This window comes from Babylonia areolata, chromosome 2 (assembly GCF_041734735.1).
Source record: "Babylonia areolata isolate BAREFJ2019XMU chromosome 2, ASM4173473v1, whole genome shotgun sequence".
Lineage (NCBI taxonomy): Eukaryota > Metazoa > Mollusca > Gastropoda > Neogastropoda > Buccinidae > Babylonia > Babylonia areolata.
Genome location: NC_134877.1, coordinates 22,528,640 through 22,542,532, shown reverse-complemented (window position 1 = coordinate 22,542,532; position 13,893 = coordinate 22,528,640). Strand labels below are relative to the sequence as shown.

Below are 13,893 nucleotides of genomic sequence, written 5' to 3'. Positions count from 1 at the left end.
TGTGTGTGTGTGTGACTGACTAATGAGTTGCAAGGCCTGTTTTTGGGTGTGGTTTTTTTTTCTATCTAAAAACAAACAAAAAAATGCGATAACTTGGAGGTGGCTCAAAAACAAAGAAATTAATCAAAACCAGAACACAGAAAATCTATCATTACAATAGCAAATGACAGCTTCCATCTCCAAAATGTGAAGATGAAACACTTTTTTTGTGTGTGTGCATGCTATCACTAAAAGAGAGCAGAAAAACAGACTGAAACACTGCAATGAACAGAACGAAAAGTTTTTAATATTTATTAATTACAAAAATTCTGTTATTTTCACACACACTTGCACACACACACACACACACACACACACACACACACACACACACAACAACAACAACAACAACAACAACAACCGGACACCCATGAAAGATTTGTACAGATGTGTATACACACACACACACACACAGAGTCAAACTCAAAACAAGAAATCAATAATAAATCTTCATCACACACCTCAACCAGTAACACAACATCCAGCAAATTTTGTTGTTGTTGTTGCTGCTGCCCCATCATCTGCATCGTTTTAGTGGCATTAACCCCACACAGCTATTTTTCCAAGTCCCCAAATACACAGCCCCACCAGGATTCATCCATCACAGTCCTAGCATCAGCAATCCACAAGGAACCAGGAGGCCACACACTAGAGACCCTGCACTGCTGCTGAGTCGCTTCAGGTGGGGATCAGTTGTGCCTGTTCTATTCAACAGTACTTAGGACACCGCCTAAGCCTGCTACTGACGACAATAATCACTTCGTCGTAAAACAGGACTGAGTAAGAGTCGCCTTGAGAGACATCAAGCAAAACATGTTCTCTGCTTACTGTGGGGTGACGGCCTAGAGGTAACACGTCCGCACAGGAAGCAAGAGAATCTGAGCACACTGGTTTGAATCCTGGCACAGTCGCCAGTATTTTGTCCCCCTCCGCTAGACCTTGAGTCGTGGTCTGGACGATAGTCATTCGGATGAGACGATAAACTGAAGTCCCGTGTGCAGCATGCACATAGCGCATGTAAAAGAACCCATGGTAACAAAAGGGTTATCCCTAGCAAAATTCTGTACAAAACTCCACTTCGATAGGAAAAAATAAAAAACTGCAGGCAGGAAAAAAAAAAAGGGTGGCGCTCTCAGTGTAGCATTGCCGCTCTCCCTGGGGAGATCAGCCCAAATTTCACACACAGAAGTCTGTTGTGACAAAAAAAGAGTAATACAAGTAATACAATACAATACAACATTGGAACAAGACTCAAAGAGCACAACCCTTTCATACAAAGGCACGGCCCACTTCAACATTTAAACACTCAGGCTCACATTGTTGCTCTCAAAAAACATGAAACAGATACGTTGAAAATCATTTCAAAACATCCATCCCTGACACTTACACTGTTGTATTTACACTCCTCCCCCTCCCCCATCCTCCGCCCCCACCCGTCCTTTTTTGTTTTTTTCTCTCTACTCACCTCTCTTCAAGTCTTTCCTCTACTCTGACCATACCAGTGCACATCAACATCATCAGTAGTAGTAGTGGTAGTTAGTAGCAGCAATACTGATACATACAAAGCGCCTGTCCACATTCAAAAACCAAACTCTTGAACATCTTACAAACAAGGAGTCAGTTGCACTGCTCGGACGGAAGAGCCTAGCATGGTCGTAACCCACTACTAACCAACTGTGTGTAGTATGGAACTGACCAATGGCGTAGTTCAGGTCAACGTAGGCAAATTTAGTCACGTGTAACTGTCAAAAAAGTTAGAACCAAGCTATGCAACTGGTCTCCAGGACTTCATTTGCACAACAGGCTGCCCTACTGGGTAAAACCCACCGACGTCTGCCTTTAGATAGGTTCTCATCATTCATTCAGTCTGGCTTCAGTCACAAGCATGTCCGCACACGTATGTAAGTGGATTTTGTTGTTGTTTTTTTCCAGAATTTTGCCTCTCTTTCATTGCCATGGGTTCTTTTACGTGTGCTAAGTGGATGCTTGCACTCAGGGACCTCAGTTTTATTGTCTCAACCAAAAATGATAGCGTCTCGACCACCACCTTTAAGTCTCTAGTGGAGGAGGAGAAAATTCTGGCGAGTGTGGAAGAGTTTCTAAGCGAGTCAAAGTGGCATCTGTCTGGAATTCTGAATCCAATATTGGCTGATGATTGAGGAGTAATGTACAGCAGTCATCAGCACAGCAACGGATTAAAACCCAGACAAAGCACACACAAATAACCTGCACCTTAAGTGAGACACTTTTTTTTTTCCCTAAATAATCTTTCTTTCTCCCAATCACACTTTCTTTGACCATTCATTTAATCACTTTTTTTCCCAGTCTCAATCCACATTTTTCATGGGGTAGGGTTGGGAGGGTAACCAGTACATACACATAATAATCCAAATCATGATTTTTTTTTTGCTCACCATCAAAAATGAACGTCGGTGAAACCAAACGTTTGTGTGCGCTGGAAACGGAGCAATTCTATCTTTGAACACACCGCATTGAGTTGTCAAAATGCCATTATGGAAACCAGTATTCTTCTTCATTTGTGGGTTGCAACTCCCACGGTCACTCGTATGTACACGAGCGGGCTTTTATGTGCGTGACCGTTTTTACCCCACCCCCCACCCCCCCCTCCGCCATGTAGGCAGCCATACTCCGTTTTTGGGGGTAAGGAAACCAGTATGATTTACAGACGTGCTGCCCCCCGTAACTGGCATTAACCCAGGCATGCCTATCCTAGAATCTGATTATTGGTAATACAACCTCCTAAAATCTGAGAACAAACCATAATTATCAGTAACACGACGTTACATTTGCTTGCAGTCACTGCAGTTTTGAGCCCGTCACACACTTGGACGACACTCATTCTGATTTTTGCCTCAGGTGGTGTTTCGTATGCATCCCTTTCATAACAGCTCAAAGTCTTTTCAGTGCCGTTCTCACATGCATTTGTCATCATCACCATGTTAGTTTGCCAATTCATAATTCACTGCCTTTCAAATTTTTCTGTTCCCACGGAATGCTAGCAAGTGCACGTCTAAACTGCAGTCTGAAAACAAAAATCAACCACAAGCAGTTTTTTTTTGTTTTTGTTTTTTGGTTGTTTTTTTCTGAAACAGTCATGTATATTTTTGTATTTTTCATAACACAGTGACGTTTTTTTGTAAGTCATCCATAACAAATACAGACAAACTGTGACAGTAGACATGTCTGTCACACCTCTAGAATGACCAAACCACATCAAATCGGCAGAATGCTCGTTCGGAAAAATCGGAGTAATTTACAGATATGCTGCCACCCTCTGATAGAAAAACAAATACATAAGTATGCCCTCAAGGCCTGCCTAAGCGCGTTGGGTTATGCTGCTGGTCAGGCATCTGCCTAGCAGATGTGGCATAGCGTATACGGATTTCTCCGAACGCAGTGACGCCTCCATGAGAAACTGAAACTTCTTCTTCTTCTTCTTCATTCGTGGGCTGCAACTCCCATGTTCACTCACATGTACACGAGTGGGCTTTTATGCATATGATCCTTTTTTTTTTTTTACCCCGCCAACTATGCAGCCATACTCCGTTTTCGGGGGATAAACTGAAACTGTGTGTCTGGAAGCTGTCAGAAGTAGGGCACCCAGTTACTGTCGTCGGCCGGCTTCAGCATGCCCGTGACCAGCAGCACGATGTCGATGATCCACCAGATCCCGAGACCTCCCAGCGTCAACAGCTTGCCCACTGCTGTGCCTGTCTCACACACAAAATCGTAACTACAATAATAATAATAATAATAACAACAATAATAATTGTAATAACTGGACATTTATCAGCGCTTTCCTCATTGCGCAGAGCGCTTTTCAATCCACACAACACACACACACACACACATACACACACGCATACGAAGCACACTCAATGATACACACACACACACACACACACACACAGCTTGCAACTCACATACATAATACACATACATATATATGGATATATACATACACACACAAGATATACACACACATACACACACAAGATATACACACACATACACACACATTTATGTATACACAAGATAAGCACACATACACAAACACAAGATAGACGCACACATGCACAAACACATACACACATATATCTATCTATCTCTCAACCTATATATATATATATATATATATGTCTACATACACACACACACACAAGCTGACTTGCAGGAATGTATTAACACACATGTATATGTACAACTAATATATATATACACAGACAGACACAGACAGACAGACAAACACACACACACACACATTCTGAAAAAAAAAAACAACCAAGAAAATGCACTGGAAAAGGTTCGAACCTGTATGACCCAGGCAAAAGCGATCCATTCCCAGAAATCCCAAGAGGACCGAGTACATCAAGGTAGTCACAAAATGGTGTCCATTATATCTGTGACAAAGATGTACCATACTTCTTTCCTTTTCTTTTTTTTTTTTTTAAGTCACATGCCTACAACTGCATAATATGTAGTACTATATACCCCCCATAAAAGTGAATATATGCACAAAACTATAAAATATGTAGTATTATATACAAAAAAAAGAAGTGTATTTGTACTCAAAATCGCAAGAATTAAAAAACATACAAACTTAGATGAAAATCAATATCTTGAAATCATTGTGAGTTGGAGGGGGGAAGGGGGAGGGGGGGGAGAGGGGGGTCGGACGGCGGGGAGGGGGTGGTGGGGGGGAACTAACAAACAAAACATATTTCAGATTCTCAAAATGTATCACTGGATCTAAATTGAGTTATATAACTTAAAAAGACTTCTTGTGTGAATTCCATCAATCTTATTGTGCCAAAGTGACAATCAAAAACATTATCCCGTTTCTGTATCTTCGTCCATGATACACAATGAAGATTGTTCTGATATTTTTAAACTACAGAAAAAAAAAACACACACACAAACTTTCCATTCACACTCATTGAACGATATGGAACAGAAAAATAAAGGGAGACAACCTGGACAGGGCTTTTTTTTCTTTTTTTTTCTAATTTTCTCCCAGTTGGCAAGATGTTAAATTCAAATCAAACACCTTATAAGACATAAATGTAAAACTTAAACAAATAATGTTGTGTGTGTGTGTGTGTGTGTGTGTGTGTGTGTGTGTGTGTGTGTGTGTGTGTCTGTGATTGTGTGTGTGTGTGTGTGAGTGTAATTGTGTGTGTGTGTGTGTGTGCATGCGTGCGCGTGTGTGTAATTGTGTGTGTATGTGTGTGTGTGTGTAATTGTGTGGGTGTGTGTGTGTGTGTGTGTGTGTGTGTGTGTGTGTGTGTGTGATTGTGTGTGTGTGTGTGTGTGTGTGTGAGTGAGTGTAACTGAGTGTAACTCTGTGTGTGTGTGTGTGTGTGTGTGTGTGTGTGTAATGTTTTACCAAACAGCTATACTTGTTACAGACTTAAACGAGCTCCAGAGAAATAAATACAAAAAGAAAAAAAAAATAATAATAATAACAATAATCATAAAAGGCGTGTGTCTACATCTAATATCTATAAAGTGCCTTTTGCTCGCCTGGCTATAGATGATATTGTGAAGTTCTGCAAAACAGAGTCAATGATCCTTTGATGTTTCTTTTTGATATTTCATTTCTTTTTTTCTTTCTTTCTTTTATACCTACAAAATTAGAATATGTTACCACATAACACTCAAGAAATTCCATCAACCTTCATCAGTAAAAAAAAAGAAAAAAAAAGAAGCAAACAAAATTGCACAGAAAAAAAAGGTATTTACATAAACTGATAATTTGGTGAGTGTCACTGTGTGTGTGTGTGTGTGTGTGTGTGTGTGTGTGTGTGTGTGTGTGTGTGTGTGTGATGTGTATCACTGTATGCTTGTGCTGGTGCATGTGTGTGTTGTTTAATCATGTTTTAACATAAAAGAAAGCATATCTATGGCTTAATGATTATTTCTATGTTGTACAAACAAGAATCAATGCAAACGACGTTCAAGAGTTAGCTCTGGAGAACTGCAAAATCAAACAAACCACTGCCTACCAGTCTCTGACTCACCGTATGCAAGGAATGCCGCCTCTCAAAAAAGTTCTGTTCCCAAAGCACTCTATGCCAGGCAGCACCGTGCACACCACTTTCGTCTTCTGCACTTCCTCATACCTTTCACCACCCCACTGGAAACGCACAGAAAAGATGCGCACGTACACACACACACACACACAAAATAAATGCTCAAATGTACATAGAAAAAAAACCCCAATGAATGTCTGACCATAGTCAAAACCTCGTAAAAACAGAAAAGAAATTAACTTGAATTCTAGTACTATTTCATGAAAGAAGAATATGAGATGGTGGATTAATTTCAAACATGATCAGTTTGATAACTGTGATAAGCTAGTACTATTTCATGAAAGAAGAATATGAGATGGTGGATTAATTTCAAACAGGATCAGTTTGATAACTGTGATAATTAAATCAAGCATGATCGGTTTGGTATCTATCTATGGGCAGGCTTCTGATGACTGTGGATATATTTGAGATGTTTTGTAATTGTAATGAAGTACTATTCCCAGCAATACTTAACACCAATCGCTGGTCATATGCCACGCTGTGGTGGGTAGCCTGCTGTAGTTTCTTTTTTCTGACTCACTTGTGTAAACAAAGTGAGTCTATGTTTTAACCCGGTGTTCAGTTGTCTGTGTGTGTGTGTGTGTGTGTGTGTGTGTGTGTCCGTGTGTCTGTGTGTCTGTGGTAAACTTTAACATTGACATTTTCTCTGCAAATACTTTGTCAGTTGACACCAAATTTGGCATAAAAATAGGAAAAATTCAGTTCTTTCCAGTCATCTTGTTTAAATCAATATTGAACCTCTGGGATGGGCACAAAAAAATAAAAAAAAAGCCTAATTATATGCAAACTGCATTTACTGTTATATTTATATTTTTTGTATTCTCTAAACTTGGCACTTTGACCTCTTATTCTGACACAACAACAAGAGGAGTCATTATTATCATTTTTTGTTCAAACAGGAACTTCTTTTGCTAAGCATGGAATTTTTATTTATTTTGCAAACGTTTTGGTGTAGATAGTAAAAAAAAGGGAAATTACTCTGTAATTAATGCTAGGGGACGTAATTTATCACAAGTAAGTCTTGAAGGCCTTGCCTCTCTTGTTTTGTTAGTGGTATGCAATGGAAGACCTTCTCAACCCAATGCCACACAATGCCACTGTTTGCTGTTTTGTTGTTTTTTTCTAAATACAACCCTCCCCCCCTAACCATATCCGATCCCTCACCCATTTTCCACACCCATTGTCAGACTGTATGAGTGTGTGTGTGTGCTGAAATGAATGTGATGAGTCTTAATCACCTTATATTTTTAATGAACCAACAATACATCAATGTGCAGAAGAAGAAGAACAGTATGCAGCCCTTTTGACTACTTCATGTGTCCCAACAACATGGAGACATCTACATCTAAGTAGGTAGGCTTTTGATCAAGGTTATACCCCCAAAAGCGGAGTATGGCTGCCTGCATGGCGGGGTTAAAAATGGTCATACATGTAAAAGCCCACTCATGTACATATATATACAAATGACATGGGAGTTGCAGCCCACAAATGAAGAAGATCAATGCTATTTTAAACAGTGAATGATTCCTACTTTTGTGCAGCCATATCCTTTGACCTGCTGTTCAGTAGCATTCTCCTTCAGGTCCAGCGGATCACTGCAGTTCAGAAATTCCATCGGCCTGTAACATACATGCATATATATAATATATGAAAAGTATGGTCAGAAATATACATTTGTAGTTTTGTTTTCTTTCAAACATTTTATCTGAAACAAACAAACAAACAAACAAACTTGGAAGGCATTCTGTGAGAGCACATTCTTCCACCAATGCCCAGCAGGCGTGTAATTACCAACCCCCCCCCCCCCCCCCCCACCTCCCTTATTCCGTCCCACAATGGTGAAGATTAGAAATTTTCTTTAAATTCATAGATAGACAAGGCAGTCAGACAGACAAACGGCAAACAGACAGGTAGACTGACAGAGAGACAGATAGATAGATAGATGTAGATAAATAGATTTATAGATAGCATCAGTATCAGTATCAGTAGCTCAAGGAGGCGTCACTGCATTCGGTCAAATACATATACGCTACATCACATCTGCAAAGCAGATGCCTGACCAGCAGCATAACCCAACGCGCTTAGTCAGGCCTTGAGAAAAATAGATAAATATTTCCTTTTTTTTTTCTTTTCTTTTTTTTTTTTTTTTTAAATAAATAAAAATAAAAAAAATTACAAAATAATAATAAATAATAAAAACAAAATAAATAAAGTAAAAAATAACAAAAATTATATTTAAAAATATATATATAATAATTTAAAACGAATAATAATAATAAATAAATAAAAATAAAAATAAATAAAATAAAATAAATAAATAAATAAATAACAGATAAATATATAAAAAATACTACTACCAATAATAATAATATTCAAAAGGCGCAAAATCTTAAGTCAACTCTAGGCACACGTGCGCACGCGCACACACGCACACACACACGCACAATAATAATATTGATAGACAGACAGATATAGATAGATCCATGCACAACTTTTCTATTATCCTACTAGGAAGTATCTCACAACACTGAAGAATCCTTTAAAAGCTCCCCATATCTGGATACTATTTTCTGTCTGTATAATCACCTTCATCTTATTCAGTATTCTAACTGACTGCATGGTCCTTGACACTTAGCAAAATTTCTATAAACTACATTTGTTCACAACTTTTCACGAAATCCTGCTGACAGAACTTTCCAGACTTCTTCTTTCTCCTTGGCATGGACTGGGTTTTGACATAAATAAAAAAATATATATATATATATATATATATATATATATATCGAGAGAGAGAGAGAGAGAGGGAGGAGAGAGAGAGAGGGGGAGGGAGAGACAGACAGACAGACAGACAGAGAGAGAGCAGCAAGAAAACATAAAACATACTGACATAAAATTTACAAGCAAACATTTTATAATGAAATATAATGTCCCTGGTAAAGGAATTTTTTTTTTTTACTTCATGTCCATTAACACTAATAACAGGTATCATAAGCAGCATAACTATAATATATAACAGTAGTAGCAATAAAATTTTACACAGATTTTTATTCAAATGCCAACCTCTACAATCACAAACAACAGCTGTTTTATAACCTGGGTAGCCATGTTGTAGTGTTAATCAGCAACTTCCATCAATTTTGAAAATCATGAGTTCCAGAAATGCACAGGAAATTAGAACTGAGTCACTGTCCGATGACAAAAAAGAAAAAGAAAAAAAATGAATGTATACTTTTGCAATTAAGTATGCTGCTTCATATGAAAAGACCCCAAAACAATAGGCATAATCCTAATTTATTTCCTTGCCAGCTGAGCTGTTAATGGTCAAGACATATAATCTCTTCCTGCACTAGTGCTTGAGACTGTCAGAGCATTACTGTAGGAATAGACCAGTTTTCTTCATACCTAAAATATGCAGGACTTTTTGTATTGCCACTCTGCAACTGTTATCAATTGTTATTATCATTAGGAAGTAGTCAGCCAATAAAACATTTATTTCATAAAATAATAATAAATATATAAAAACGCATATTTTGTAAGGTTGGGTGGGGTGCAAGCAGGAACATATAAAGAACTTTTAAAAATCACACTATTGATAAAGAAACTGCCTTACAAAAAACTGCATTTTACAAGGGGTCCGTTGGGATCATAGGTGTAATTGGTCGTTTCGTTCATGGAGTAGTCCAAATCCAAAGGCGGACCTACAAACTGACAGCCACACATCAACAGTATTGATCCGACCGATGCCACCATACAAACCCAAAACGTCGTTTTGCAAAACATGGTGGGTGCTCTTTTATGCAAAAATAACCACCCTATTGCTCTTGATACTGCCCATAAGTTTTGTAGGTAATTCTCTAATCACAGGTAACGAAAAAGTTCAGATTAAATCCACAAAATATGAGAAATAGAAAGCCATGTTTTCCTTCGGTGTTGTTAACTGAGAGTTACCTTTCATGAAACGTGTTAAAATCGCCGTCTGCAAAGAATATAGAAGCAGTTGCAATGGTTGTACAATAAGGTAGTTCTCGCGATTTTCTAAGTCATCCTTTCATCTAACTGAAAATATATTTTTCATGGGCTGGGGCTGCAAAATAAATTTGCTACTTTTGGAACTCAATGTTTCCCCCTCTCTCTTTCAATGCATGCACACACGCGACTGGACCGCCAGCGGCAGTTTGTGTGTGTGTGTGTGTGTGTGTGCGTGCCGGGTGTGTGTGTGTGTGATGATCACCCTAGAGGCTGTTCAGTAGGTGCACTTTTAAGTCACGTTGGATTGGAAGGACATTCATCTATCGTGTTTTGCCTCTTTTGTCTGGATGTGATCAACAATCATTTTGCTTATTTTTGTGTCAGTGGATGAAGAGACACGTGGTTAAGTTCAGTCCATTTAACGACAGTGAGTTCATCAGTTGTACTTAATTGGAGGTCTAGTTTCGTTGACTGACTTTAAGAGCGTCAATATCAGTTTGAGGCTGATTCAGTGTTGAGCCGAGACTGGAGAGACAAGACAAGACAAGACAAGACAAGACAAAATTCTTTATTTTCGAGGATAATCACCGATAAGCACTGGCCGCCGCGCTTTTCAGTTCAAGTCAGTTACACTGATCCCGGAGTCCCCGGCCGGCGTCCTGAAACAAGATCGACATTCACACACACTGCACCGGCACACACACACACACACACACACACACACACACACACACCGTGACCGTGGCACTGTGACGTCAGTACACGGCGGCCGCACACACTGACGGCACTGACGTCGCCGCCACGGCACCGTGGGGACACACACACACACACACACACACACACACACACACACTACAGAGAGAGAGAGAGAGAGAGAGAGAGAGAGAGAGAGAGAGAGAGAGAGAGACTGAGAGGCAAAAGAATAGTGTTACTGAATAATCCACATAAAAAAGAAAAAAAAACATTGTCGAAACACACACACACACACACACACACACACACACACACACACACACACACACACACACACACACACACACACACACACACACACACCCTCTCACACACGCACACTTACTCACGCATAGGCATCATTACGTGATATTGTGTATGTTATCAAATACTATAGAATGTGAATATGAAACACTAAGTCTAAACTAGTAGAGATACACATAGCAATAAAGAGGGTAGTGGGGGGGATGCTCATTGCACACTGAAGGGAGAGAGCGGAGAGACTGAGAGAGAGCGATGATAGGGGTGGGGGCTCCGCGGAGTGAGAGAGACTGTAGAGAGAGAGACAGACAGACAGACAGACAGACAGAAGACAGACACGACAGACAGACATTCTCGGAGAGACAGCGTGACAGACACTGCCGGAGAGAGAGAGAGAGAGAGAGAGAGAGAGAGAGAGAGAGAGAGAGAGAGAGAGAGAGAGACTCGGAGAGAGAGAGAGACAGCCTGAGAGGGAGGGGGGGGGGGGTAGACAGACAGACAGAGAAACTACTCAAGAAAAAGTGCTTGCGTCTGCAGATGGGACACTTTTTTCTTTCTTCCTTTCTAGTCTTTTAAAGCCGAGAACTAATATCAACCTCTGTCTGCGCCGCAGTGTTGACTTCGACTGGGATTCTGCCAAGGTTTGTTTGACGGCCGGCAACATTCAACACAAAGGAGCGTGCTGCAGGCCTTGGACACACGTGAAAAAGAGGATGGACCGAAGTTCGAGGGCGTAAGCAGACCGAAGGACTTGCGACCACTGCCGCATGCGAGATGTGGAGATAACGTCGAACTCTTCGCCTTAAGTCTACCGTTCAAGCGACAAAGGTAGTCATTGCAGACAGTATATGTTGATCACGCACCACATCGGCTGATGACCTCAACACGCGACAGCCACTCTCCTGTCTGCCAGCGAAATCCATGCTGGTACGTGCGTTGTGGTCGTGCGTTGTAGTGTTCAAGGCGGTACGTTGGTGGCGTGAGAGATAGCTTGTGCCGTTGCGTGGTTGCGTCAGTCATTCTTCATTCGAGCGTTGATAGAGAAGGTAAGAGCCTAGAGATCTTATCCAATTTTGTAAGGTTGTAGAACGGGTGACCGGGGCTAGATCTCTTTTGTGGCAATCGCCGACTTCTGATCCTCCGCTCTGAGACTAGTCTGACAACCGTGAGGATCGAAGGGGCGGGGTGGTGGAGGGGGAGGGGATAAACGTGGCAAAAACAACAAAAACAACAAAACATTGTCATATAAATGTAAATAAAAAAGAACTAGGTACACGACAGTAACCGGCAACAGTCTAGCATTTGTGATTTACCTTGATTATTATGTTTTGATTATTAAAACAAGAAAGAACGAAGAAATGGTTACATATTATACTAATTTGTAGTGATTTAGCTTGATATTTTGTGCAAATTAAACAAAACCCTATGATATTCAATAGTCATAGATCAAACTGCACATCCGCCCTTGGTTTTTTGGGTGTTTTTTTTTCTTGATTTGTCAAAGATGTGTACTCATTAGATCCATTAAATAACCACATAAATGAATTTTGTATGCTGATAAGTATAGTTTGCTTTTTCACAAAGTAAGCTGAAACATTATTTCAGTTTCCAGAAGTTTATCATTATATTTATTAACAGTGTTTATTTAGAAAACCAATATAGTTTTATTTAACAGGTAATGAAGTATCAGTAAGTGAATTCAAATTAAAACATTGCATACTACAGTGAAGGTTGGTCACTTTGTGAGAGGACACAGAATCTTTCTCAAACACATTTCTTTTTGTTTTCTGAAAGCTAAATGCCTGGAGTATTTTTTATGACTGGACAGAAACAGTTTGAGAGTACACACAGACAGACAGACACACACACACACACACACACACACACACACATTTTTATACATGTCATTCGTGTCTTTTTATACCTTGAGGTTTCATGGCAATAAGATTTATCCTTTTCTATTCTGTTCTGTTCTGTTCAAACACACGCGCACGCGCACACACACACACATACATTTATGTGCTTCATGTCTTATAAACCTTAAGGTTTCATGACAAAGTTTATATTCTTTTCTGTTCCGTTGCGTTCTATTCACAAACAAACACACTCACACTCACACACAGACGCACACACACACACACACACACATGGATGCATGCATGCTCACTCATGAACCACCTATGTATTGAGGAACAGGATGTTAAGACCTGTGTGGCTTTGGTGTGGATTACACTGGGAAGGTTGCTGTTCCTTGAATCCTACATGAAAGAAAAAAGAAAAGAGAAAAAAGAATGTCTCTTGTGGGTGTAAGACAAAAGTGTTAGTTACAGATTGCGGATCTGACTGGTTTCAGAACTTCCTGTTTAGTGTGGTACAACATATAAATATGTTTGGGATTGACCAAAGGGAAGGTCCTGTCTACAGGTGTGTGTGTGTGTGTGTGTGTGTGTGTGTGTGTGTGTGTAGTGTAGTGTAGTGTAGTGTGTGTGTGTGTGTGTGTGTGAGAGAGAGAGAGAGAGTGTGTATGAAAGAGAGAGAGAGAGAGAGAACAAAATTCTTTATTTTTGAGGATGATAGATATAATGATAAAAGCACTAGCATGAGAGAGAGTATGTGTGTGTTTATGTGTGTTTGTATGTTGTTAGGTTTATACGTGTCTCTCATGTGCATGTGCACATGTATGTGTGTTGTGTGTGTGAGGGGGAAAGAAAATGAGTGTGCATATATATATAGATAGATAGATAGATAGATAGATAGATAGATAGATAGATAGATAGTA

At 39.7% G+C, this 13,893-nt stretch overlaps 2 protein-coding genes across 2 annotated transcripts in view; one reads left to right on the top strand and one right to left on the bottom strand.

Annotated features, from left to right (window-relative positions):
• Positions 1 to 328: 328 nt before the first annotated feature.
• Positions 329 to 10,079, bottom strand: LOC143299216 (TM2 domain-containing protein amaretto-like). The gene is made up of 5 exons (XM_076612415.1): positions 9,763 to 10,079; positions 7,684 to 7,771; positions 6,081 to 6,196; positions 4,372 to 4,460; positions 329 to 3,770 (listed from the first exon to the last, which is right to left on the bottom strand). The coding sequence occupies exons 1-5, from the start codon at positions 9,930 to 9,932 to the stop codon at positions 3,646 to 3,648; spliced, it is 588 nt and encodes a 195-aa protein (XP_076468530.1). The 5' UTR covers positions 9,933 to 10,079; the 3' UTR covers positions 329 to 3,645.
• A 1,926-nt stretch (positions 10,080 to 12,005) lies between these two features.
• LOC143299210 (ATP-citrate synthase-like) overlaps positions 12,006 to 13,893 on the top strand; it is an 83,217-nt gene continuing 81,329 nt past the window's right edge. The window contains 1 exon segment of the mRNA XM_076612404.1: positions 12,006 to 12,160. The gene's annotated coding sequence lies outside the window, so the exon portion shown is untranslated.